The sequence below is a fragment of the Gallinula chloropus genome (genome assembly GCF_964237585.1).
Source record: "Gallinula chloropus genome assembly, chromosome: 23".
Taxonomy (NCBI): domain Eukaryota; kingdom Metazoa; phylum Chordata; class Aves; order Gruiformes; family Rallidae; genus Gallinula; species Gallinula chloropus.
In genome coordinates, this window is record NC_140108.1 from 5,659,124 (window position 1) to 5,684,615 (window position 25,492).

A 25,492-nucleotide genomic window follows, 5' to 3' on the forward strand; every position below is an offset into this window, starting at 1 on the left:
ACCCCATGGGAGGGTTCAGGGACCTCATGGGGGGTGCTGGGACCCGGGGTGGGGGAACAGAGACCCCATGGGACCTCGGGAGGGGGTCATGGACCCCAGGACGGGGGATTAGGGACCCCATGGGAGGGTTCAGGGATGTTATAGGGGGGTCGTGGACCTCATGGAGGATGATGGGATCCGTGGCCAGCGGCGCACAAAGACCCTATGGGAAGGTTCAGGGACCCCATGGGGGGAGGTCAGGGACCCCACGGGGAGTGCTGGGACCCGGGGAGGGGGCAAGATACCTATAGGAGGGGTGAGGGACCCCAGGATCGGGGAGGGGGGTCTGAAGGAGGGGACAGCCCGCTCCCCCACACTGACCCCACGCGGGAAGCAGGGTGAGCGATCTTCCCTGCACCCCCAGGTGCCGGGGGGGGCACATGGCGGCGCAGGGGGGCTCGGTGCTGGAGCCGGGCTGGCTCCTCTCCCCCGCCGGCCGCCCTTACCTGGACTCCATCCTCCAGAAGAACCAGCGGAGAGTGTTCGGTGAGCCCCACCTGCCCCCCAAACCGGGCTGCCAGCACCCCAAAACACCCCCTCACCCCCCAAAACACCCCCTCACCCCCCAAAACACCACACACACCCCCTCTCCCAGGTCTGCTGGAGCGCCCGGTGCTGCCCCCGGCCTTGGCAGCCCCCACGGTCACCTACAAACTCTTCCTCTCCGGCAAGAGCGGCGTCGGCAAGACGGCCTTGGTGGCTGCGCTGGCGGGGACCCCCGTGCCCCCCACCCACCACGAGACCCTGGGTATGTCATGGTGGGGGACACACACACACAGAGCCACCCCAATGTCCCTGGGGGTGATGGGGTGTGTCATGTGTGTGTGTGTCCCCCAGGCATTGAGGCCACCACGGTGTTCTGGCCGGCCAAGCCGCGGGCCAGCGGCCGCCCCGTCATCTTCCAGCTTCAGTTTTGGGACTGTGGGGATGGAGCCCTGAAAAAATTTGAGCATCTCCTGCCCGTGAGTCAGGGGGACACAAGGGTTTTTTTTGGGGGGGGGGGGACGGACACACAAGACCTTCCCTCCCTCCCTGTGATGGTGGTTGTGTCTCTTTACACACCCCCTCCAGGCTTGTAAGGAGGAGGCAGACGCCATCCTCTTCCTCTTCTCCTTCATTGACCGCTCGTCCTTCGAGGAGCTGCCAGCGCTGATGAGCCGGGTGATTGGCCCTGATGAAGAAAACCTCGTTAGGGTGGTCGTTGGCACCAAGTATCCTTCTCGGGGGGGCCCTTGGAGGGGGGGCACATCATCCCCTCAGTGGGTTTGCTCCCCCTTGTTTCCCACCATTGGGCATCTCAGTAGGCTGAGAACGTGCACACTTCGTTACACAGATGGATCGTCACCTCCCATTTATTTTCATGGGGTTTTGGTTTGGGGGGGGGGATTTTTCATGGTGTCAGTATCTCCCTTAACCACGTACCCCACACACACACACTCCCACCCCCCCAGATTCGACCTGTGTCCTCAGGCAGACGTGACAGAGGAGGATGTGACGGCGTTCGAGGGGGCCTGGGGGCTGCGGGTGCTGCGGGCGGGCAGCGGGCCGGGGGCTGGGGAGGGGCGCAGGGGGGTGGCCCGGGTCGCCCCCCTGCTCGACGCCCTGGTCGAGCTGCTCTGGCATCAAGACCAAATCACTGCTGGCGTCGCCCCGGGGTGTGAGGGGTCCCCCCAATCCTGACCACCCCCCCCCTTTAACAGGGCAGGTTTGGGGTGGGATGGGGGAGCCCCTCACCGCAGCCTCAGCCCCCCCCCACCCCACCCCAGAAAAAGGTGCTTTGTGACCCAAACCTGCTGTTTCTCCACTAAAAGCCCCCGGGGTGCTCCTGGGGTTTGGGGTGCTGGGGGTGATGCAGGGTTTGGGATGCTGGGGGGAGGGTGATGTGGGGGCCCGATCCGGCCCCCCCGCTGGACCCAGCCCCCCCCCCACCCCCCCCTGCAGCGCGAAGGAAAAGCCGGGATTATTTTTAGGCCGGAACAAGCAGATTCTGGGCCGGGCTTTATCCCGGCGGGAATCGCCCCCCCCCACCCTCCCCTCATCCCCCCCACGCTGACCGGGTGGGCGGATGGACAGACAGACACCCCCCCCCCATCCCCTCCCCCAGTTTCTAACTGGTGGGCGGGGGGAGGGGCTGGTAGTAACCTGGCCCCGCCCCCACCCCTTCCCACGCTGCTTTATGAATGAAGAGGGGGGGGAGGTTGGGGGGGGGGTGTTTAACCCCTTCGGGGCAGGAGCTGTGGGGCACCACCCCCCCCCTCACTTCATCCCTCACCCCCCCTCCAAACCCCCTTCCCACCACCCCCCTTCCCAGTCTCCCAGTCCCTTACTGGTTTATACTGGGAGAAGCTGCTGTCCCTTTAAGAGCGGGCGTGACCAGTGACATCATTAGGGACATGAATGAACAGGAGCGGGGTGCTCAGCCCCACACGCCCTACAGCGCTGGGTGCTGCCGGTTGTGGGGTGCAGCCAGGGCCTCCCCCTCCCCCCCGCTCCCCCCACCAAAAGAAAACCCCCCGCCATGGTGGGCACCCCCCCGGCCTTCGCCCTCCTCTTCCTCACCGCAGTCACCCCCCTGGCAGCCGAGGAAGGTGAGCTCCGAGTGTGGGGACACCCCAAAACTCGCTTATTGGGGTGCGGGGGGGGCTTCTTTGCGGGGGAGGCTGAGTGCTGGGGGGGGTTACTCTGAGGGGTGGAGTGGTTTTGGGGTAAGTTTGGGGGGGGCTGAGAGGCTATGTGGGGCTGGGGGAGCCCCCCAAAAAGAAAGGAGGGTGGGGGGTACCCCTCAAAATGAAGGAAGATGGGGGTACCCCCTAAATTAAAGCATGAGGGGAGGTGCCCCCCCCCCTTACAAAGGGGCACCCAGGGTGTGGAGGCGAATCCCCGGGCACAGGGTTGGGGGGGGGGGTGTTTAAAGGGGGGTCTGTGCTAAAATAGGGGGGGGCAAAGGTAAAATGGGAGGGGGGGGGAAGGTAAAATGAGGGGGGGCACAAGGTAAAAGCGGGGGGGGGGGAGGAAGATAAGTGAAAGTGGGGAGAAACCCAAGAGTTTTGGGCAACTTTTCCCACCGGGAGCAGCCGGCGCGTGGAGGGGGCTGGACCCCCCCCTGAAAACAGCCAGACGGGGTGGTTAGGGTAGAGGGGATTAAACAACCCCCCTCCCAAATACAAACTACCACCAAAACCCCCAAAAAAGGGGGAAATCACCCTAAAACCAAGAGTTTCCTATGGCTGCCGTGGGCCGGGCAGGATCCCGGCCGGAGATCTGGGAAACAATGTCAGGAAAACCCCAAAAATGCTGGGAAAACCCAGGCAGCTGACGGCCCCCGCCTCACACCCCTCCTGGGGTGAGGGTTTGGGGGGGTTTGGGTTCAAAACCCCCCCGAATTCCAGAGTTTTTTTGAAGTTTTGGGAAGTTTTGGGGAGTTGAGGTCGGGTAAAAGCTCCGTCGGAGGGTTTGATCCCTGGGGATTGAGGGGAAGGTGGAAGGAGCCCGAGCCCGGTGTGGGGATATCGGAGTCTGGTGGGTGGTTTGGGGTGGGAAATAATCCCTCCCTCCCCCCCCCTCAAATAAAAATGGGTAAAAAAAAAGGTAAAATAGGGAGTTTTTAATGCTGGGGAGAAGGTGGAGCGGGGTGACCCCCTGTGGGGTTCCCAGAGTGCTGATTCCTGGAGGGATCTGTGGGGATGTTGGGGTTTTGGGGGGAGAAGGGGGGAGTGTTGGGAGAGGAGGGGGGTTTGGGGGGGATTTTGCTTCTTGTGGCTTGTGGGAGGTGAAATCAGGTGGGAAGGGGGAGGAGGGGGGGTGCTGGATGGGTCCTGCCTGGCCCAGGTTTGGGGTGTCCTGGATGGATGGGGTTGGGGTGGGAACGGGATTGGGGTTGGGATTGGGGCAGGATGGGGTGGGGATGTGGGGATGGTGATGGTGACGGTGGTGATGGCAACTGGTGCAGCTGGGGACGGTGACAGGGATGGCACAGGGGCTGCGGGGGGTCTCGGGGGGGGGTTGGTTGGTTGGGGGGGGTGCTGGTGGTGCCGATGGCCGTGGTGGTGAAGTCAGTGGAGGTGGTGATGATGATGATGGTGGGTGGCAGAGGGGTGCAGACACCCATGGGGATGGCACTGGGGGTGCCAGCGGTGCCGGTGGCCCCGAGTGTGGGTGTGACTTTGGGTGCTGCACCCCTGACGCAACAGCCACGGCCCCGGGTTTGTGCCCTGACTCACCCCACCCCAGCCCGGGGGGGGGGAGTGGAGAGGGGGCAGGTGGGGACACCCCGCAGAGAACCCACCAACTCAACTCATGCACCAGCCCCCCCCCCCCCCAACCCTCCCCTTTCCGCTCTCCGGAGGTGTGGGGGGGGAATTCCAGGCGCAGGAAAGCCGGGATATCCGCCCAGCATCCTTCCTGACCCCGGGCACGGGGTGGGGAAGGGGGGGGGAGCAGGCAGAGCCACGTGTGTGTGCCCCCCTCCCCAAAAGCTTTCGGAGTCCCCCCCTTCCCCAGCCTTTCCCTTCTTGGGACATGTCACGAGTTCACCCATTCTCAGCAGAGGAATTTGGGGTAGGGGACACACACACACAGGACTCCCCCACCCGCCCTGTTGGGCCCCATCCCGCCGGTGTGAACCCAGGCATCCGGGCGCATTCCTGGGGGGTGATTCACCGAGGTGGGGAGGTGGGGGGGGGCGGAGGGGGGGGGGCATCCCAGTCAGCGCTTCCCTCCCGGCCCTCGGCGGCAGCAGCAGCCTCCTCTTCCTCTCCCGGGCACTGGATCCGGCCACCGCCCTCCCCGGGGCAGCCGGCGTGTCGCGGCAGGTCTGCGCCGCCTGGGCTCGCCGCGGAGCCCCGCCTCAGTTTCCCCTTTGTTCTGGGGGTGTCCCAGGGGAAGCTGCCGGGACTGGGGATGTCTGTGGGTCCCAGGGACGTCCACGGGTCTTGGGAACATCCCAGAGGGGTCTGAGGGGTGCCTGGGTGCGTTGGTGGCAGCTGCGTGTCCTGGGGTTGTCTGTGGGTGCTGGTGGCATCTCCCCAGCTTGGTGTCCACCCTACTAATGTCCCCTCTGCCTGCAGTGGTGCTGCTGGACTTCGCCAAGGCGCAGGGGGAGCTGGGCTGGCTGACCCAGCCCTACGGCAAAGGGGTGAGTGCCTGGGGACCCCCCCCATCCGGCCCCGCTGGGCAGCAGCTCCCCAAGAGCCCACACTGGGGATGGGGCACCCATGGGGACAGGGATACCCATGGGGATGGGGATAGGAGCACCTGTGGGGATGGGGATGGAGATACCCATGGGGATGGGGACGGGGGCACCTGTGAGGATGGGGATGGAGATACCCATGGGGATGGGGACGGGGGCACCCGTGGGGATGGGGATGGAGATACCCATGGGGATGGGGACGGGGGCACCCATGGGGATGGGGATGGAGATACCCATGGGGATGGGGACGGGGGCACCCGTGGGGATGGGGATGGAGATACCCATGGGGATGGGGACGGGGGCACCTGTGGGGATGGGGATGGAGATACCCATGGGGATGGGGACGGGGGCACCCGTGGGTATAGGGGCACCTGTGGGGATGGGGTCACCCATGGAGATGGGGACACCCATGGGCCCATGGAGATGGGGGTACCAGTTAGGATGGGGACGGGGCACCCATGGGGACAGAGGCACCATGGGGATGGGGACACCCATGGGGATGGGGATGGAGATACCTGAGGGCCCATGGGGGTGGGGGCACCACTTAGGATAGGGAGGGACACCATGGGGATGGGGACAAGGGCACCATGGGGACATCCACGAGGATGGAGAGAGACACCCATGGGTCTATGGGGATGGGGATACCATGGGGACAGGGCCACCTGTGGGGATGGGGACAGGGCACCCATGGAGACACCCTTGGGGATGGGGACCAGGGGCATCCATGGAGATGGGGACACCATGGGGGTGGGGATGGAGACACCCATGGGCCCGTGGGGATGGGGGCACCAGTTTGGACGGGGACATCATGGGGATGGGGACAGGAGCACCCATGGGGATGGAGACACCTATGGGGATGGGGACACCAGTTAGGATGGGGACACCCACAGTGAGGAGAACAAGTGGGGACCAGGGCACTGCCCACCCTGCCTCAGTTTCCCCACCATAACTCCCGTTTCTCTCCTGGGTCGGGGTGGGGTTTGGGTTGTGCAGTGGGACCTGCTGCAGAACGTGCTGAACGATTCCTTGATCTACATCTACTCGGTGTGCAACGTGCTGGAGGGCGAGCAGGAGAACTGGCTCCGCACCAACTGGATCTACCGCGGGGTGGCCCAGCGCATCTTCATCGAGCTCCAGTTCACCGTCCGCGACTGCAACAGCTTCCCCACGGCCGGCGGTGGCTCCTGCAAGGAGACCTTCAACCTCTACTACGCCGAGTCCGACGTGGATTATGGCACCAACTTCCAGAAGAGGCAGTTCAGGAAGATCGACACCATCGCCCCGGATGAGATCACGGTCCAGGATGACTTCGCCTCCCGCAACGTGAAGCTCAACGTGGAGACCCGCTCGGTGGGGCCTCTCCGAAGGAAGGGCTTCTACTTGGCTTTCCAGGATTTGGGAGCTTGTGTGGCTCTGCTGTCTGTCAGGATCTATTACAAGAGGTGCCCGGGTGTGTTGAGGGGGATGGCCCTCTTCCCAGAGACTGTGGCCGGGGTGGATTCCCAGACCTTGGCTGAGGTGCGGGGAACGTGCGTGGAGGACGCGGTGGCCGAGCAAGCTCCAGTGCTGCACTGTAACCCCGATGGAGAGTGGTTGGTGCCCATTGGGGAGTGTCTGTGCCGGGCTGGCTACGAGAGAGCAGGAGAGAAATGCCAAGGTAGAGTTTGGGAAGCTGGGGGAGGTTGGGTTTTTGGGGGGTTTTGAGGGTTTGGGGGAGGGGGAAAGAGTTGAGCTTGAGGGGTGCTGAGGACGCCCCAGCTCAGTGCGTGTCAGGGGATGGGAGAAATGAGGTGGTGGCCCTAAAATTCCCCAACCTTGGGATCATCGTTCTTGAGTGTTGTTAGTGCAGTGAGTGCGGCAGGGCTCAGCTGGGGTGGGGGGGGGGATAAAGGGGGGGGGGTCTGGCCCTGCTTTTGGGACACCAAGCTGCAGAATAAGGGAAAATCCCCTAAAATCCCAAATTTGGGGATGTGGGATGAGGCAGCAGCACTGTCTCCCCTGCCCCTGTGTCCTCACTCTGGAGCATCACTAGCGCAGCGAGTGCAGCAGGGCTCAGCTGGGGTGGGGGAGTGGAATGAGGGGGGGAGTCTCACCCCACTTTTGGGGTGCCAAGCTGCAGAATAAGAGAAAATCCCCTAAAATCCCCTAAAATCCCCAATTTGGGGTGGTGGGATGAGGTGGGAGCACTGAACCCCCCCTCCCCGCCCCAGGTCCTCGCCCTCAAGCATCACTAGTGCAGCGAGCGTGCCAGGGCTCAGCTGGGGAATGGGGGGCTGAGGTGGGGAGTGCACAGGCAGGGTCCCAGTAAGAACAGAACCTCCAAACCGAGGTGAAACACCCCAAAAACCCCACTCTGGGTGCTCGGGGTGGAGGATGATGCCCACCCAGAACCCACCTGGGCGAGGACAGGTTTGGGGGTGGGTTTGGGGTCTCCCCTGTGTCATTGTGTGTGTGTGTGTGTCCCACAGCCTGTCCCCCCGGCTCCTTCAAGGCCACGGTGTCCCCGGATGGGTGCCAGCCCTGCCCACCCCACACCCTGCCCTCCCCCGCCGCCGCCACCGCCTGCCCCTGCCAGGACGGCTTCTTCCGCGCCCCCGAGGACCCCCCCGAGGACCCCTGCACCCGTAAGTGACACTTGGGGGAGGGGAAACTGAGGCACGGCGTGGCCATCCCCCCCCTCTCCAACCCTCTCTAAGCTCTCTGTCTCCCCTTCTCCCCCCTTCAGGTCCCCCATCGCCCCCCCAAAGCGTCACAGCCGTGGGGCTGGGGGCTGCCGTGCAGCTGCGTTGGGCACCCCCCTCCGACCTGGGTGGCCGTGGGGATGTCACCTACAGCGTCACCTGTGATCAGTGCTGGCCGGAGAGCGGGGAGTGCCGGCCCTGCGACGGGGGGGTCCGCTATTCGCAGCCCCCCCGGGAGATGACGGGGACGGGGGTCACCGTCACCGACCTGGAGCCACACGTCAACTACACCTTCACGGTGGAGGCCCGCAACGGCGTGTCACCCTTCAGCCACCGCCGCAGCGTGGCCACCGCCACCATCAGCGTCAACCAGACGGGTAAGGGATTCCCCCCTCCCCGGTGCCCTCCAAAACCTTCTCCTCCCCATGGGGACACCTGCCAGATGTCCCTGTCCCCACGGCAGAGCCACCCCGGGTGACGTCGGTGAGCCTGGATGGACGGACGGCCACCAGCTTGGTCCTCTCCTGGACGGTGCCACCGCGGCAGCAGAGTCGGGTCTGGAAATATGAGGTCACCTACAGCAAGAAGGTCTGTCCTGTGTCACGGCTTCAGCCAGTGACCCCACGTCACCCCCATCCTTCCACGTCATCCCTATCCATGTCACCCCCATTCCTATCCATGTCATCCCCATCTGTCCATATCATCCCCATCCATGTTGTCCCCATCCATCCATGTCATCTGCATCCATCCATGTCACCCCCATTCCTATCCATGTCATCCCCATCTGTCCATATCATCCCCATCCATGTTGTCCCCATCCATCCATGTCATCTGCATCCATCCATGTCACCCCCATTCCTATCCATGTCATCCCCATCTGTCCATATCATCCCCATCCATGTTGTCCCCATCCATCCATGTCATCTGCATCCATCCATGTCACCCCCATTCCTATCCATGTCATCCCCATCTGTCCATATCATCCCCATCCATGTTGTCCCCATCCATCCATCCATCCATCCATCCATCCATCCATCCATCCATGTCACCCCCATCCCATTCCCCATCCATCCATCCATCCATCCATCCATCCATCCATCCATCCATCCATCCATCCCATTCCCCATCCTTGCCTTCCTCCCCATCACCCCTCCGCTCTTCCCCTCCATCCATGTCACTTCTCCATCCACATCACTCCATCCCATGTCCCCAGGTGGATGAGAACAGCTACTCGGTGCTGCGCTGCGAGGGCACCTCCGTCACCCTCCCCAAACTGTCCCCTGCCACCGCCTACGTGGTGCGGGTCCAGGCGCTCACCCAGGACGGCCACGGTGCCTACAGCCCCCAGCACGAGTTTGAGACCCTGCCCGAGGGTGAGGACCAAGGAAGGGGCAGCATTTTGGGGCTGGGGGGCTGGAGGGGTGCACAGTTCACCCAAACCCCCCCTTCAATTGCAGGCTCTGAGGCCATGGCATCCGCCGCCGTCATCAGCGGCTCCGTTGCCGGTGTCATCTTTGTGGTTGTTCTCCTGGCTGTTCTCCTCTACGTCCTCCGGCGGTAAGGAGATCAACAAAACAACCCAAAAAGAAGGAAAACCCCCCAAAATACCAGTTTTCCCCCAGCAAAGTTGGGGGAGGGATGATTTTGGGGGGGGACAAACCCGCTGTTTCTCTGCAGGAGGAGGAGGTCGCGGCCACGGCAGTCCGCCGAGGACGTCTACTTCTCCAAGTCAGGTGAGCAACAGGATGATGGGGTCAAGAGGGATGGGTGGGGGGGGTGACATTGGTGCTGACCACCCCCCCCAACCCCCTCACAGACCAGCTGAAGCCCCTCAAAACCTACGTTGACCCGCACACCTACGAAGACCCCAACCAAGCCATGCTCAAGTTCACTACTGAGATCCCTCCGTCCTCCATCACCCGCCAGAAGGTCATCGGTGCCGGTATGTTCTCAGGTGGCTTCATCGCCCCAAAGCACCCCAAAATCAGAGCAGAAGGGGGGGGGTTAAATGCTGCTCTCCCCCTTTCCTCCGAGCAGGTGAATTTGGGGAGGTCTACAAGGGCACCCTGAAGCGGGGTAAGAAGGAGGTACCGGTGGCCATCAAGACCTTGAAGGTGGGATACACGGAGAAGCAACGGGTGGACTTCCTGACCGAAGCCACCATCATGGGCCAGTTCTGCCACCACAACATCATCCGCCTGGAAGGGGTCGTCTCCAAATGTGAGTGTGTGTGTGCCCCTCCCAATTTCCCAGCAAACCACCCCAAAACCCCTCCTCTATATAAAAACCGGGTGTTTCGAGCAACAATGGGTGGGGGGGTTGGAGGAGAAGTTGGGTTTTTGGGGTTGGTTTTTGTTGTTTTGGGGATGTTTGGTTTCATTTTTGGGAGGTTGGGGTCTTTAAGGGGTTCTTTGGGGAGCTGGTGTTGGGGGTGAGGGAGAATTGTGGGTTTTTGAGGGGTTGTTGGTGGGTTTTGACCTATTTTGGGGGGTTGGTTGGGGGTTTTTTTTGTACAGACAAGCCCTTCATGATCATCACTGAGTACATGGAGAACGGCGCGCTGGATAAATTCCTGAGGGTAGGTGAAGCACAGGGACAGCATCCCATCCCTGCTCAAAGATTACCAGGGTGTTGGAACCCCAACCCACCCCCCCTCCCAAAAACCCACCACAAGAGGTGGGACAACAGGTAGATCTGAGGTTGGATTCCTTCTCCTTTTAATCTCCCAGGAAAAAGAAGGGGAGTTTGGTGTCATCCAGCTGGTGGGGATGCTGAGGGGCATCGCGGCCGGGATGAAGTACTTGGCCAACATGAATTATGTCCATCGGGATCTGGCTGCCAGGAACATCCTGGTGAACAGCAACCTGGTGTGCAAAGTGTCTGATTTTGGGCTTTCAAGAGTGTTGGAAGATGATCCAGAAGCCACCTACACCACCAGCGTAAGTGTGACCAAGGTGGTGGCATTGGCTGAGTCAGGGATGGGGTTGGGTTGTTTTTAGGGGGTGGTAAGGTGGTGGTGGGGGTGGTGGTAAAGGGTTGACCCCAATGTTGCCATAGGGTGGGAAGATCCCAATCCGTTGGACAGCACCTGAAGCCATCTCCTACCGCAAGTTCACCTCCGCCAGCGACGTCTGGAGCTACGGCATCGTCATGTGGGAGGTGATGTCCTACGGCGAGCGGCCCTACTGGGAGCTCTCCAACCACGAGGTGAGCACCCCCACCCTCCTCCAACACCCTGTTATTTTTTGGGGGAGGGATATCACAGAATCACAGACTCACAGGGGTCGGAAGGGGCCTCCAGAGCTCATCAGGTTCAACCCCCTGCCAAAGCAGCTCCCTAGGACGGGGCACGCAGGTCGGCATCCAGACTGGAATCTCTCCAGAGAAGGAGACTCCACACCCTTCTGGGCAGCCTGTCCCAGGGCTCCCTCACCCTCACTGGGGAGAAGTTCTTCCCCATGTGGTCTGGATGTGTTCAAAAAAAGGGTTGATGAGGTACTTAGGGATGTGGTTTAGCATAGGATGGGGAATGGTTGGACTTGATGATCTTCAAAGGTCTCTTCCAACCTTGTGATTCTGTGATTCTCATTCTGTGGTGTGGAACTCCCTGTGCTCCAACTTGCAGCCATCACCCCTTGTCCTGTCCCCACAGACACTGAGAAGGGGCTGCCCATTCCCCCTGCATCCCATACTTTAGATATTTATAAACATTAATAAGGTTCCCCCTTAGTCTTCTCAAGGCTGAACAGTCCCAGCCTTTCCTCACAGGGGAGATGCTCCAGGCCCTTAATCATCTCTGTGTCCCTCCTCTGGACTCTCTCCAGGAGATCCCTGACTTTTTTATCCCAGGGAGCCCAGAGCTGGACACAACACTCCAGGTGGGGCCTGAGCAGGGCAGATCAGAGCGGGAGGATCCCCTCCTTTAACCTGCTGCCCACACTCCTCCTGCTGCCCCCCAGGATCCCATTGTTTCAGCCCCCAGTACCCAGTGCTGGCTCCTGGCCACCCTGTCAATCATCCACATGAAACACCCCTCAACCCCATCCCCCCTCCCAGGTGATGAACGCCATCAACGACGGCTTCCGCCTGCCCGCGCCCCTGGACTGCCCCTCTGCCGTCTACCAGCTGATGCTGCAGTGCTGGCTGCAGGACCGCAGCCGGCGCCCCAAATTCGCCGACATCGTCAGCATCCTGGACAAGCTCATCCGCGCCCCCGAGTCCCTCAAGGCCCTGGCAGACTTCGACCCCCGGTGAGCCCCTGGGGCTGGGGTAGGGAGGGGGTCTCAGCTTTCAGGGGCATGTTCCTTCCAGTCCTTTTCCAGCACTTTCTGTGGATTTCAGCTCTCCTCCTCCGCATCTCCTCGCCCTTTCCCAAGCCTTCCCCCGTCTTTCATCCCCCCCCAGCAATGAGTATTTCCCCCTTTTGAGTCACTTTGCATCCTTCCCATCTCTTTTCTTCCCCCCCCCCCCGGTATTTTTTCCATCTCCCACTTTATCCCACTCCCCATCATTCCCTCTCATTCCTTCCTGCATCCAGGCACTCCAGCGTCGCCTCCTGCTCCTCCCTGCCCTAATTCACCCCACACTCCCGCTTCCCCACATCCCTTTTTCACCTCACTGGTACCTTTTACACCTCCTCACCAGCTCCTGAATCTCCACAGAAGATGCTTTTCCACATTATCCCTCCCTGGACCTCTTTTTCCACAGCCCCTTTTCCTCGGGCACCTTTCCATCTCAGCCATCACCCTTCACATCCTTCCATCTCCACGGCACCATTTCCCATGGGTGATCACTTGGGCATCGCTTCTCACACCCTTCCATCACCCCCAGGGTTGGTTTGGAGGGTTTTAGGTGCCTTGGGGTTGGTTTGGGGGGTTTTGGGTGCTTTGGAGTTGGGTTTTGGGGGTTTTATAAGTGCTTCAGGGTTGGTTTGGGGGGGTTTAGGTGCTTTGGGGTTGGTTTGGGGGGTTTTAGGTGCTTTGGGGTTGGTTTTGGGGGTTTTTTTTGTGTGCTTTGGGGTTGGTTTGGGGGTTTTTTGGGTGCTTTGGGGTTGTGTTTGGGGATTTTAGGTGCTTTGGGGTTGGGTTTTGGGTTTCTTTAGGTGCTTTGGGGTTGGGTTTTGGGGTTTTTGGGTGCTTTTGGGTTGGTTTTGGGGGGGTTTGGGTGCTTTGGGGTTGGTTTTGGTGTTTTTTAGATGCTTTGGGGCTGGTTTGGGGAGTTCTTTAGGTGCTTTGGGGTTGGTTTGGGGGAGGTTTTGGGTGCTTTGGGGTTGTGTTTTGGGGGGGGTTGAGTGCTTTGGGGTTGGTTTGGGGGTTTTTAGGCGCTGTGGGGTTGGGTTTTGGGGGTTTTCTGGGTGGTTTTCTTTTTTGCATCCTTCCATTTTCACATTCTATCTTCATTTTTATGGCCTCTCTGCACTTCTGCATCACCCCATTCGCATCCTCACCCTAACCCTCTGCATCCTTCCCCTGTCACACCCCCCTCTCCCAGCATCCCAGCGTCTCCCTGCAGCGTTGTACTGTGCCCTTCCCACCGTAACTTCATCGCTCTCCCATTCCCACATCATTTCTCTTCTCCCCTTGGCATTATTTCCCTCCCACATCCATGTTTTTTCCCCTCCCATCCTTCCCTTTCCTCATCACTTTTATTCCCACCCCCTTTCCCAGTCCCTGCTGGTTTCAGCACTGGTTCAGCCAAGTTGGATATTCGGGGTTTCCTACCTTTTCTTTGCATTTCTTTCCCATTTTCACGTTGATTTTACCCATTTTTCTCTGGTAACCACCTTCCTGTCCCCCCCCCAGGGTCTCCATCCGCCTGCCCAGCACGGGTGGCTCGGAGGGCATCCCGTTCCGCTCCGTCCCCGAATGGCTGGAGTCCATCAGGATGCCCCAGTACACGGAGCATTTCATGGCTTCGGGATACAGCACCATTGAGAAGGTCCTGCAGATGACCAGCGAGTGAGTTCTCGGGGGGTCCTGCACCCATGGGGGTTCCTCATGGGGTCCTGGTCCCTGTAGGGGTTCCCTGTGGGGTCCTGGTCCCTGTAGGGGTTCCCTGTGGGTCCTGGTTCGTGTGGGGGTTCCCTTTAGGGTCCTGGTCCCTGTAGGGGTTCCCTGTGGGTCCTGGTTCGTGTGGGGGTTCCCTTTAGGGTCCTGGTTCGTGTGGGGGTTCCTCATGGGGTCTTGGTCCCTGTGGAGGCTCCCTGTGGGGTCCTGTTCTCTGTGGGGGTTCCCTTTAGGGTCCTGGTTCGTGTGGGGGATCCCTGTAGGGTCCCAGTCCCCATGAGTGTTCCTCATAGGGTCCCAGTCCCCATGGGGGTTCCCTGTGGTGTCTCAGCCCCTATAGGGGTTCCCCATGAGGTCCCAGTCCCTGTAGGGGTTCCCTGTGGATTCCTGGACCCCACAGGGTTCCCCTCCCAGTTCCCATGGGGATGGGGACGTGCTGGGAAAGGACTCAGCGCTGTCCCAAGGTGTGTGGGGGGGTGAGGGGATGGAATTAAACCGCTCCCCAGCCGAGGATCCAGATGGAGAGGTCGGGGTGAGCCGCATCCAGCTCTCCATCCCCTGGGAACAGCCCAGTTTGGGGCAGGGAGAGGGGGACCACACACATCCCCCAGCTCCCCCAAACCCAAGGGATGCTCAGGGCTGGATCCTTTCCCAGTGGGGGGTTGTTAAAAGCTGGATCCATCCCTACAGAACTCCCACCACCACCCTTTTTCCCCCCTTTTCCCTCCTTTCCCCCCCCTCCCAGACCTTTTCTGGGCTCTTTCCACCCCAATAACTATATAATATATATTTTTAATTGATTTTCTCTTTTTTCTACCCCCCCCCACCCCACTTTTCCCCCCCTACCCTGATTTCCAGGGACATCAAGAAGATCGGGGTGCGTTTGCCAGGGCACCAGAAGCGCATCGCCTACAGCCTGCTGGGGCTGCAGGAGCAGGTCGGGGCCGGGGGGGTCCCCATTTAAACCCCATCACCCCCCCCCCCCCCATCCTCCCCACACACCCCTCAAATTACTTGAAAGACACCAAATGAAGACACCCCCTTCCCCCCCCAACCCCCTCCCCTGAGGGGTTTATTTATTATCTCTATTATTATTATTATTATTATTTGAGGGGGGGTTATAGTATTATTATCTCTGGGGTTGGGGGTGATGAAGCAGGTGTCACCCCCATCCTCCTCTCCCCCCCCCCTTTCCCCCTAAAAAGACCCCCAATGTAAATCCAATTTCAAGCTCATTTTGGGCTGGGGGAAGGGGTTTTTTATTTTTGAGGGGGGGGGCCTCTTTTTTCCCTCCCACATTTCAACAAAACCAAAAAAATAAGCCCCTAAACTGGCTTATTTTTTAGCTTTTTCCCCCTATTTATTCCCCCCCCCCCCCTTTTTGGGGTTTGGGTGGTTGGTTGGGTTTATTTCCCCCCCCCCCCTTTTTTTTTTACCTTTTCCTTTGTATTTTTTAACCTAATTTATTCTATTTTTGTATATTTATTGCGACGTTGGGGGAGAAAAATAACCCCAAAAACACCCCAAATCCCTTCCCCACCCCTTTTATTTTTTGTTTAATGGATTTTTTAGGGGTTCAGGGGGTATTTTTTTGGGGGGTGGGCTTTGATTGCAATAAACATGTGCCTTTTTTGGGGTTTGCTTTTCTAGACAATGGTTTCGTTGTGGCTTGTGGAGATTGTGGGGATCGAGGGGCAAAGAGGGGTCAGGGAGGGGCAGGGGGGGCTTTTCCACTGGGGTTTTGAGGTGTTTTAATGGGATTTTAAGGGATTTAAGGACTTTTTTTTAAAGGGGAGTTAAGGGGTTTTGTTAAGGGAGGGTTAAGGGTGTTTTAAGGAGTTATGAAGGGGTTTTTAGGGAGTTAGGAGGTTTTTGAGGGGGTTTTAAGGGGTTATGAGGGTTTTAAGGGGGGTTAGGAGGTTTTTTAGGGGGGGTTTAATGGGTTGTCAGGGTTTTTAGGGGGTTGTGAGGGTTTTCAGGGGGGTTAGGAGGTGTTTTTTAGGGGTTTTTCAAATGGTTCTGAGGGGGTTTAGGGGATTATGAGATTTTAAACGGGTTTTTTGAGGGGTTGTGAGAGTTTTTAGGGGATTAGGAGGTTTTTAGGGTTTTTTTAAGGGGCTGTGAAGGGTTTTAGGGGGGTTAGGAGGTTTTTAAGGGGTTTTTTAAGGGGCTGTGAAGGGTTTTAGGGGGGTTAGGAGGTTTTTAAGGGGGTTTTCAACGGGTTGTGAGGAGTTTTAGGGGGATTAGGAGGTTTTTAGGGTTTTTTTAAGGGGCTGTGAAGGGTTTTAGGGGGGTTAGGAGGTTTTTAAGGGTTTTTTTAAGGGGCTGTGAAGGGTTTTAGGGGGGTTAGGAGGTTTTTAAGGGGTTTTTCAACGGGTTGTGAGGAGTTTTAGGGGGATTAGGAGGTTTTTTAGGTTTTTTTTAAGGGGTTGTGAGGGGTTTTAGGGGGTTAGGAGGTTTTTAAGGGGTTTTTTAAGGGGTTGTGAGGGGTTTTAGGAGGTTTTTTAGGGTTTTTTAAGGGGTTGTGAGGGGTTTTAGGGGGTTAGGAGGTTTTTCAGGGTATGTTTAAGGTGGTGTGCGGGTTTTTAGGGGGGGTTAGGAGGTTTTTAAGGGGTTCACAAAGCTCGAGGAGCGTTTCCCAGCCCGGGGCCTCTTTCCTTCCCCGATGCCCGGGAGGAATTTGGCTGCTCTGCCTCGGCCGCTGCTGCACCGGAGCCGAGCGGCAGCGGGGCCGGGCTGCCCGGGGCCGGCAAAGGACCCGGCTGGGGGGAAAGCGCCGGGAAAAGGGGTTTGGTTTCCTTCCAAAACCACCAGGAAAAGGCTGGGGGTGCTTGGGAGGGGAGGAGGGTTTGTAAAAGCAAGATTTGGGGGGGAGGGTTGCGCTGTTTTGGGGAGGTTTGGGCTGCCCCGTGGGTGTTATGAGTTTGCCGGTCTCAGCACTGGCCCCCCGCCCCCCCCTCTGCTCTCTGTCCTTGCTCAAAGTCCGGCAGCGCCCAAGGAGGAGCCAGCAGGGAAGAGGAGGGGGGGGGACCCACCGGAATTGGGTGCACAGTGGCACCCAGAGCACCTTATCTCTGTTTGCTTATGGTGGGGCTGGATAAGGGTAAAGGGGAAACTGAGGCACGGGGGGAGTGGAGCCTTTGGGGTGTCGTGTGTCATCCCCTCCCACTCAGGGGCTTTTGGGGTGGGGTGTGTGTCCCCCTCCCCAACCCCAGCCCAGCTGTCATGGTGCCTGGCTGGGTTTTGGCAACCCCCCTCCCTGACCCCCATGGGAGCTGGAGTGGGGTGAGGGCCAGGGGTGGGGGGGCATCACCCATGGGTGCTGTGGTCCCCATGGCCCCCCCACAAGTGGTGGTGCTGGGACCCCACAGTCTCCTCGCCCTGCTGAGCCCCCTGAGTGAGTGATGCAGGTTCTGGGGTACCCCCCTGCACCCCCCCCCTTTCCCCTTCCCCCAGCACCCTCACAGGCTCCCACAGCCCCACCCCAGCACCCATCCCAGTGCCTCTCCCAGCACCCGCCTCGCTTTTGGGGTGTCTCCCCAGTGCTGACCCCGCTTCACCTCTCCTCCAGCTGAGCCCAGGCATGCCTGCCTCACCCAACCTGCCCTTCCATGCTTAATTACCCCAGCAGGCTTAATTATGTCTTCGTTAGAGCCCGCCACACCCCAGAAAACACTGCACCCAGTGTGGGGGGTGGAGGGGGGGAATCCAAAGAACTGGTGGGGGGACTCAGCCTCCCCCCCCATGATTTACTCCAGGATCTTGGGGTTGCAAACCCCCCCCCCCTTATTAATTGCAATAATTAAGGATAATTATGCACTGAGGATTACAGGGGGATCCATTAAGGGGGGAACCCACTGGGGTGCTCCTGAGACTGGGGCACTTGGGTGTGTGTCCTGGGGCTGGGCACTGTTCTGGGGTGATTTGGAGGGCATGGGGGGGTTTGAGCGCTGCTGTGGGGTGTGGGGGCAATGATTCCCCCCCCCCTCCCAAAATGAACCCCATGGGGCTAGAGGAGGAGGAAGAAGAGGAGGAAGAAGAGGGAGCATTGATGGATGGATGGATTTAATTCAAGAGCTCAATCTGCTGGAGAACCACCCCCCACCCCAACCTGGAAACCTGTGAGGTAGGTGGACACACACCCCCCACCACCACCACCACATCACCTGGGGGCTGGGACCCCCCCTCTTTCCATGGGTGACACCCCCGGGGTCCCCAACAGTCGTCACTTGGGGTTGGCGAGCTCCTCGATCGCTCGGCGCAGCTGCAAGGGGACAGAGGAGGTGGGACAGGGGCTTGTCCCCTCCTTGGGGGGGTGTTTGTGTCCCCCCCCATTACCCCCTTGTGTCCCCCCTCACCTCTGCCCTGCTGACGGCTCCCACCAGCTCCCCAGATCGGGTGACGAAGATGCGCTGCAGCTTCAGCAGCTCGAAGAGGTGATGGGTCTTGGGGGGGGTGACAACAGGGACATGTGGGGACAAAGCCACCCCTGATGCATCCCCTCACCATGACACAGAGTCACTGGGGGGGGTTAGTGGCTCCCAGCTCCATCCAGAGTGTCGTGTCATCCCCCCCGCCCCCCAAACCTGGTGCAGGGAGGTCCATGGTGAGAGCTGGAGCATGATGGGCTCAATGGTGCAGTCGTTCCCAAGTGTCCCCGTGGTGGCCAGCTTGGGGAAGGTGACATGGTAATTTTGGGGTGGGAAAGCAGTTCTATTTGGGTGCAGTGGGGTGCTTACACCCCCCTCCCCTTTCCCATTTACCTTCTCCCCTGGGGGGGCTTGGGGGTGCTTGTGGCTCTGGAGGAAAGCAACCAGCTGGGCTCTGCTGACGGTGCCCACCAGCGTGGGTGACCCTGGAGGAGGGGGGACAAGGCCACTCGTGTGTCTCTCAATGGGCCCCACACCACCCCACACACCCCCACATCCCACCTGCACTCTCCACCACGGGGTATTCAGTGTCAGCAGAGGCATCCAAGGCCACCAGCACCTCCTCAAAGCCACCATCCTTGGGTAAGGCCACCACCTGGACCTCCATGAACTCCTCCACCACCACCTGGTAGGAGCTGAAAGGCCACAAAACCACCCCTCAGATTTTCATCATTTTGCAGCAAATCACCCCAAAATCTGTGGGGGGGCTGGGAAGGGAGCCGGGTGGGGGAGGGGGTCCTGCTTACGCCATGTGCCGGCTGCGGATGGGGGGCAGGTAGGGCAGCTTCTTGACGATGATGGTGCCGTCGTAGAAGGATGGCTGATGCTTCTGGGTGATGGCGTTGGCCACCAGCACGGCCAGGACCACTGGGAGGACGTGGCCAAGGTGGCCAGTGGCCTCACACACCAGTAAAGCCGTGGAGATGGCGTGGGTCACTGAGCCCGAAAAGGCAGCAGCGCCTGTCGGGGAGAACCAGAAGGTGGTGGTAGGGGGTGGGGGGGAATCAGTGTCTGGGTGGGGGGTGCCCCCCACTTATGGGTGTTCATGTCCCCCCCTCCCCTTCCCAGCCGCTCACCAGCCAGGGCGTAGCCGCCGGGGATGATGGGGCGCGGGGGCCCCTCTGGATGCAGACCCTGGGGGAAGAGCAGGGCCACCGTCTCCCCCAGCAAGCGCCCAATGGCTGCTCCTAAAATGAGGGGGGGTGGGGGGGCAAAGAAGGTGGGGAGGGGCAAAGAAGACCCCCAGCAGCCACCCCCAAATGGTACATCTGGAGGTGACTGCCCTCCTGGGAAGGGATGCAAACCCTGTATCCCACCCTGGGCTGGATGTAACCCCCCCCCAAAGCTGAATACAGCCCTCTTACACCTCCTGGCAAGGCTGGCTGTCACCCCCCCTGTGTCCCCCCCCCCAAAAGCTGGCTGGTTCCCCCTTGGTCCAGGCCGGCAGCCCCCCCCAGACTCACCGTAGATGAAGATGGGCATGAAGTAGCCAGCGGGCAGGGGCAGGGTGGTGGCCACGATCAGCATCCAGAACTGGGGGGGGGGGGGAAGAGCCCAGCCAAAATAGGGGGAGGGGGGGGTCATCCCCATGGGTGACACCATCTCGGGGGCCGGGCATAGAGATTGGGGAGGGGGGGTGTCATGGGTACCTTCATCAGCAGGAAGAAGACCAAGGTGCCAAAGAAGGTGGCAGAGGGGTGACACCACTCCTGCCAGAGCCCCCGAGGGTCCCCGCCGGGGGGATCGACCACCGAGGAGGCGTTGGGGACCAGCAAGCCCCAGGTGCGGTTGTCGAAGAGGGAGGTGAGATATTCCTTCATGGTGAGCTGGACAGACAGACACCCTGAGCACCCACCCTCTGGGATGTGTCGGGGTGCCCCTGGGGAGCCCCCAACTCACCCTGGAAGCCATCAGCTGCCCCAGCCCAGGCGGGAAGGTGATGGAGGCGAGGAGCAGCACCACCAGCACCGTGTAGACGGGCTTGCTGCAGGGGGGGCAGAGATGGGGCTGGGGGGGTGCAGGGACAGACAGACAGGGCAGGGTGCATGGTGGGGGGACCCAGGGGATGCCCAGGGTGCAGGGGATGGACACCTGGAGTGGGCACATGGATGCCCAGGGTGCTTGGGATGGACATAAGGACACCCAGGGTGGACACACGGACACCCAGAGCACGCAGGGTGGATGTGCAGGGAGTGGACAGACAGACATGCAGTGGGCACGGAGTAGATACAGAGGGGACATGCGGATGCGCAGGGGGGAGCAGGGGGTACACGACACACGGACACGCAGGGTGCAGACAGACGGACGCCCGGTACGGACTCGGTGGCCAGCAGCTTGGCCGTCAGCCGGTTCTCCCTGACGGCTGCCAGCAGCCAGCGCTGGCAGAAGAGGTAGGCACAGCCCACCAGCCCACACACAGCCCTGCGGAGGAAAGGGCAGGGAACAGGCTGGGAACAGGCAGGGAATGGGCAGGGAACAGGCAGGGAATGGGCAGGGAACAGGCTGGGTATGGGCTGGGTATGGGCAGGGAATGGGCTGGGAACAGGCAGGGAATGGGCAGGGAAGGGGCAGGGAAGAGGAGGGAATGGGCAGGGATCAGGAAGGGTACAAGCAGAACCCTCCTTACCCCACAATGGCAAAGAAGAATGTCTCCAGGAGGTCGAAGGGGAAATCAATCTTGAGGTCACTCTTAAAAACAGCAGCGATGGTTTCTGGGGGGGGGGCGGAGGACTGAGTGTGTGGTTTTGGGGGTGGGCACCCCAGAAATGCTAAGGGCCCCCAGAGGAGGGTTAAGGGGAAGGCAGGGGGGTGCATCCTGCCCCTCTGGCCTTGCCTTGCTCGCTGTTGAAGACGGCGAGGAGGCGGAACATGAAGGCGCCGCAGGTCGCGGCGAAGAAGCCGCGCCAGTAATCCCGCACGGCGAAGTGGGAGGCCATCACCTCCACGCTGAAAAGCACCCCTGGAATCATGGGGAGGGGGGGCATTAAAGGAGGGAAGGGGGGTGGGATTTGAGTATTCTGAGGGAGGGAGGGAGAGGGGTCCTCACCGCTGATGGGCGCCCCGAAAACCGTGGCCACCCCGACAGCTTGTGCTGCCACCAGCATCTCGTTCTGCTTGAACTTGTTCTGTGGGGAGGGGGGGGTTGGTCATGACCTATTTTTGGGGGGGATAAAATAAAATCCCCCCCCCCCCTAATTTTTCCCCTTTTTGGGGGGAGGGGGTGGTGGCACCCCCACCTCATACTCCCTGGTGACTGAGGTCCTCATCTTCCCCAGATAGGCTGCAGCCATGGCAGAGAGGTGGACAAAGGGACCCTGGGTGTCGAGACAGAGCAGGGGAGGGGACACACAGCAATGTCAGCATCCCTCACCCCTGGCACCCACCAAACCTGCTGGTGATGAAGGGTGCTGAAGCAGGGGGAAAAAGGGGGGGATCCCTCACCACTTTGCCAAGGAATACAGTGCTGCCACAGGCCAGGGTGCAGGTCAGCCCCACTGCCTTGGCCCCGAAGTTTTGGATGGCCAGGTAGTCCTCCAGCACCACACCGGTCAGGATGGTCTTCAGCTCCGGGATGCCAGAGCCTGGAAGGGTTGGGAGGGTGGTGGGGGGCCAAATTTTAAGGGTTCATCCACTACCAGGAGGGATTTTGAGGTGGTTGGGGTGCTGCCAGCTCACCTCCTGAGTGTGGGGTGATGCTCTGGGAGAAGCCTGTGGAGAAGGCTGCCAGTGCCATGGGGTATATGGTCCAGGAGAGGTACTTGAGCACCAGGATGTCACCCACCTCTCGGTAAAGCCACCGGTGGGCTGGAGAAGGGGTGTTGGGAGAGGAGGTGCCCTCACATACACCCAAATACATCCCCCCCCCCCCCCCTCCCCCTTCCTCAGTGAACCCCCAAAGCCCACCTCCACCCCCACCTTCACCCCTCAGGTTACCCTCGTAGAGCCTGGCGACCAGGAGGTCCATCATGAAGCTGATGGTGGCCATGAGGACCCCCAGGATGAAGAGGAAATACCAATCCTCCCCGACACGGAAGAGCTGCCGCTTCACCCACTCCAGGCACCCTGTGAGGGGAGCAGGACCAGGGGGCGATGACACCCACCTCTCCCCCTAAAACACCCTCCCCACCCTGACACCCAAATTCCCCCCCTCTTTGGGGGATGTGTGTGTGTGTGTGGTGGTGGGGGTCTCACCTCGGAGCCTCCTCCGGGCTTTGGGGCAGGGTCTCCAGCTCTGCTCCAACACCAGCACCTTCTCCTCCTCCCGCAGCCCCCCAGGAACAGGATGCTCCATCCCGGGGATATTTGGGGGCCAGGAAAACCCACCTTAAACACCTCTCCCCCCCCCCTCCTTTTCTTGTTTCCTCTCAGCACCCTTCCACCTCAGGCTCCACCACGGGACTGAGTTTACAAACGAGCTCATTAAAAACCCCACGACCTTGGCGAAGCAGATGGACCCGCTCTGGCCGGAGCAAGCCGGGTTCCCCCCCCCCCCTCCCCTCCCCACCCCTTTCCCTTCCGTCACCACCTCCAAGCTCCAAACCCTCGGAGCAGGGAGTATTTAATAAGCCTTTTCATTAATGAATCCTTATTATTTATGAAGAATAGGCAGGAACGCCGTCCGTGGAGCTGGGGAACGGGATGGGATGGGGGGGGGGGTGGGACAGAGAGGGGGAAAAATTTCCACCCTCTCCAGCTCAAGTCCTAAATTTAGCTCGTTTTACGAGAGGTTTGGCAACCAGCCGGAGCCTTAACGAGGCTTTATAAAGCTCGTCAAGCTCACACCCCCCCCCGAAATAACCGGCCCCGTTTCGCCTTCACCAGGAGGAGGACGAGGGGTTTTTGCTCTTCCTCCCCAGCAGGAGCTGGGGGTCGGGGGGTGGGAGGGGAGCGGTGGATGAGCGTGAGACCCTCGCCTGCTTTCCGAGCGCAGTGTCCCCCGCCGGCGCTATGGAGCTTTTTGGGAGCTTCGGCCGGCCCCGTGGTGAGACTTTGGGGTTCTCAGGTGAGTTTGGGGTTGGGGGGAAAAGGGGGGGGGGGGCTGTCACCCCATTTGTAGGCAGGTGGGGTGAAATGGGGTGTTGGTGATGCCTCAGCTCCCTTCGTGCCAGTACAGCCCTTTCTTGGGGGGACTGGGGAAGAGTGGGAGCTGTGGGAGAAGCATTTTTTTGGGGGGTGGGACCCCCACTGCAACGTGGCTGTGAGCCCCCCCCCCCCCTTTCCTCCTCCAGCAGCCCGGCCCAGCAACACGGGCACGGTGAAGACCCTGGGCAACACCTATCAGTTCACAGTGGACGTCAGTGACTTCGCCCCCGAGGACATCATCGTCACCACCTCCAACAACCACATCGAGGTGCACGCCGAGAAGGTGGGTGCTCCCCACCCCTTCCCTTCCTCACTCACTCCCAAAGCAGTACCCCAAAAATCCCCACCCACAGGACACAGGGACCACCCGGCTCCCTAACACCCCAGCCATGATCCCCATGGGGGCTCAATTAACCATTCCCTTGTGTTTTCACCCCGTATTTTGCATGAGCGAAGCCCCTGAGACCCAACCAACTCATTCTCTGCAATTACCCCTCTCCCAGGGGGGTGGGGAACAAAACAGCAAGCGCCTTTGTCCCCTTGCTGATGCCACCCACATCCCTCCTGTCCCTTCAGGGTGACAAATACCACCACACCCAAGGTACAACCACCAGCCTCACCCCAGCGCACGGAACGATGATTTCCCCCCCCATGCCCCATCCTGTTTGCACCCCAAAATGACCCCTTTTCACCCATTTTTCTCTCCCCCAGCTGGCAGCGGACGGCACGGTGATGAACACCTTCACCCACAAATGCCAGCTGCCCGAAGACGTGGACCCCACTTCGGTGTCATCCTCACTGGGGGATGATGGCACATTGACCATCCGGGCTCAGCGACGGCCCGCCAAGCACGCCGACCACGTCCAGCAAACCTTCCGGACTGAGATCAAGATCTGAGGAATCGCAAGGAATGTCCCTTTCCTTTCCTTCCCCCAATCCCAATCCCAATCCCATCCCCTCCCTCCCTCCTTAATTAGTTGGGTGATTTAGGAAAGAGGTGGGATGCGGGGTAGGGGATGGGAACGCTCCCCCGTGGAAGGGGAAACGGAGGGGTTGGAGTAGAGAGACGCATCCCGGTTGCCCACTGGAGAAACTCCAGAGGGGAGACGGGGCTCTGGGCTCCTCCCAGGGGGGGTTTGGTGGGGAAGATCCAGCGTGCCAAGAGCCCCGCCGGGAGCGAGGTTCCCTTCCCCACCCCTCCGCTGGAGCTTGTCTCTGTATATACAGCTTGTGGTAAATTATTGAGAGCGCCTGGCTGCTGCCTCCTCAGTGGGTTTTGTGCTTTATTGATGCTTTTCCTCTCCCCAAAAAAATGGGGTTCAGGCCCAAGGTGGGGGGGATGTTTCTGAGCGATTCCTCCTTCCTCACAAGCGCACGGACGAGGAGTCGCCTCAGCTCCCCTCGGGTGCCCGCGGCCCCGTTTATTTCCAGCCCGGGGTGACTCATTTCTTCCCCGACACGCTCTATTTCTGAGCCATTCCCTCAGCCGCTCGGCCGCCGGCCCACCTGGAAGGTCACCAAATCCTCCTCCTCCTCCCCTCACCCACCCGCACCCATCGCCCCAAGCCAGGCCGATGGTTCCCACCTGCCTGCCAACCCCCAAGGACCCCCAAACCCTGTCCAAAAACAACCCCTCCCGAGGGCCCGGCTCCATCTCCCTGTGTGTACAAACAACAGGCAGGCGCCTGTTCGGGGCGGGCGGCTGTTTATAGCTACCACACGCCTGGCAGCTCCTGTTGCTGCTCTCAGGCTTTGAGGTCAACTCGTCCTCGCTTATCCCGAAAGGACTCGTGGCTGCGGGTTCACACACCTGCGGTGCGGGACACACACCAGCACAGGCAGCTCTCCCATCGCCCCTCGCTCTATGGGCAACTCTCCAGGCAACTCTCCAGGCGGGATGATGCTTTTAATGGTTAAAAAGTTGGTGTAGAAGCCGTTAATGGCTGGTAAAGCCCCCCCAGCGCGGCTCAGGGGGTGGGAGGGACGGGGGTGAGGAGCCGCGGCGTTGTTTTGGGGAGCCCCTGGGATGTTTTCTGCCTGGTTTTGCCCCAAAATGCCCCCTCGGGT

At 60.3% G+C, this 25,492-nt stretch overlaps 4 protein-coding genes across 5 annotated transcripts; 3 read left to right on the forward strand and 1 right to left on the reverse strand.

Annotated features, from left to right (window-relative positions):
- Positions 1 to 419: 419 nt before the first annotated feature.
- Positions 420 to 1,780, forward strand: CPLANE2 (ciliogenesis and planar polarity effector complex subunit 2; the record flags this gene model as incomplete). Its single annotated transcript, XM_084274541.1, has 5 exons — positions 420 to 525; positions 635 to 787; positions 877 to 1,001; positions 1,111 to 1,250; positions 1,491 to 1,780. 5 exons carry the CDS (start codon positions 420 to 422, stop codon positions 1,717 to 1,719), a joined length of 753 nt encoding a protein of 250 aa, XP_084130667.1. The 3' UTR covers positions 1,720 to 1,780.
- A 751-nt stretch (positions 1,781 to 2,531) lies between these two features.
- On the forward strand, positions 2,532 to 15,541 carry EPHA2 (EPH receptor A2). The gene is made up of 17 exons (XM_084274605.1): positions 2,532 to 2,627; positions 5,106 to 5,173; positions 6,221 to 6,884; positions 7,696 to 7,851; positions 7,953 to 8,285; positions 8,372 to 8,496; positions 9,122 to 9,281; positions 9,366 to 9,465; positions 9,586 to 9,641; positions 9,725 to 9,850; positions 9,946 to 10,128; positions 10,425 to 10,486; positions 10,638 to 10,847; positions 10,966 to 11,115; positions 11,965 to 12,158; positions 13,710 to 13,865; positions 14,772 to 15,541. Exons 1-17 carry the CDS (start codon positions 2,558 to 2,560, stop codon positions 14,875 to 14,877), a joined length of 2,919 nt encoding a protein of 972 aa, XP_084130731.1. The 5' UTR covers positions 2,532 to 2,557; the 3' UTR covers positions 14,878 to 15,541.
- Positions 15,542 to 18,138: 2,597 nt separating this feature from the next.
- On the reverse strand, positions 18,139 to 22,634 carry LOC311200408 (chloride channel protein ClC-Kb-like; the record flags this gene model as incomplete). The annotated part of the gene is made up of 19 exons (XM_084274634.1): positions 18,139 to 18,177; positions 18,272 to 18,358; positions 18,500 to 18,583; positions 18,677 to 18,768; positions 18,845 to 18,978; positions 19,090 to 19,303; positions 19,420 to 19,530; positions 19,807 to 19,876; positions 19,993 to 20,169; positions 20,243 to 20,327; positions 20,663 to 20,764; positions 20,970 to 21,054; positions 21,177 to 21,302; positions 21,390 to 21,468; positions 21,580 to 21,657; positions 21,785 to 21,924; positions 22,019 to 22,147; positions 22,277 to 22,405; positions 22,535 to 22,634. The coding sequence occupies 19 exons, from the start codon at positions 22,632 to 22,634 to the stop codon at positions 18,139 to 18,141; spliced, it is 2,061 nt and encodes a 686-aa protein (XP_084130760.1).
- Positions 22,635 to 23,145: 511 nt separating this feature from the next.
- HSPB7 (heat shock protein family B (small) member 7) lies at positions 23,146 to 24,694 on the forward strand. Of its 2 annotated transcripts, none has more exons than XM_084274618.1 (3): positions 23,146 to 23,345; positions 23,572 to 23,708; positions 24,137 to 24,694. In XM_084274618.1, the coding sequence occupies exons 1-3, from the start codon at positions 23,291 to 23,293 to the stop codon at positions 24,320 to 24,322; spliced, it is 378 nt and encodes a 125-aa protein (XP_084130744.1). In that variant the 5' UTR covers positions 23,146 to 23,290; the 3' UTR covers positions 24,323 to 24,694. The 2 variants fall into 2 exon arrangements, with proteins under 2 accessions (XP_084130744.1, XP_084130745.1); XM_084274619.1 differs by having other exon boundaries at positions 23,575 to 23,708.
- Positions 24,695 to 25,492: the final 798 nt, after the last annotated feature.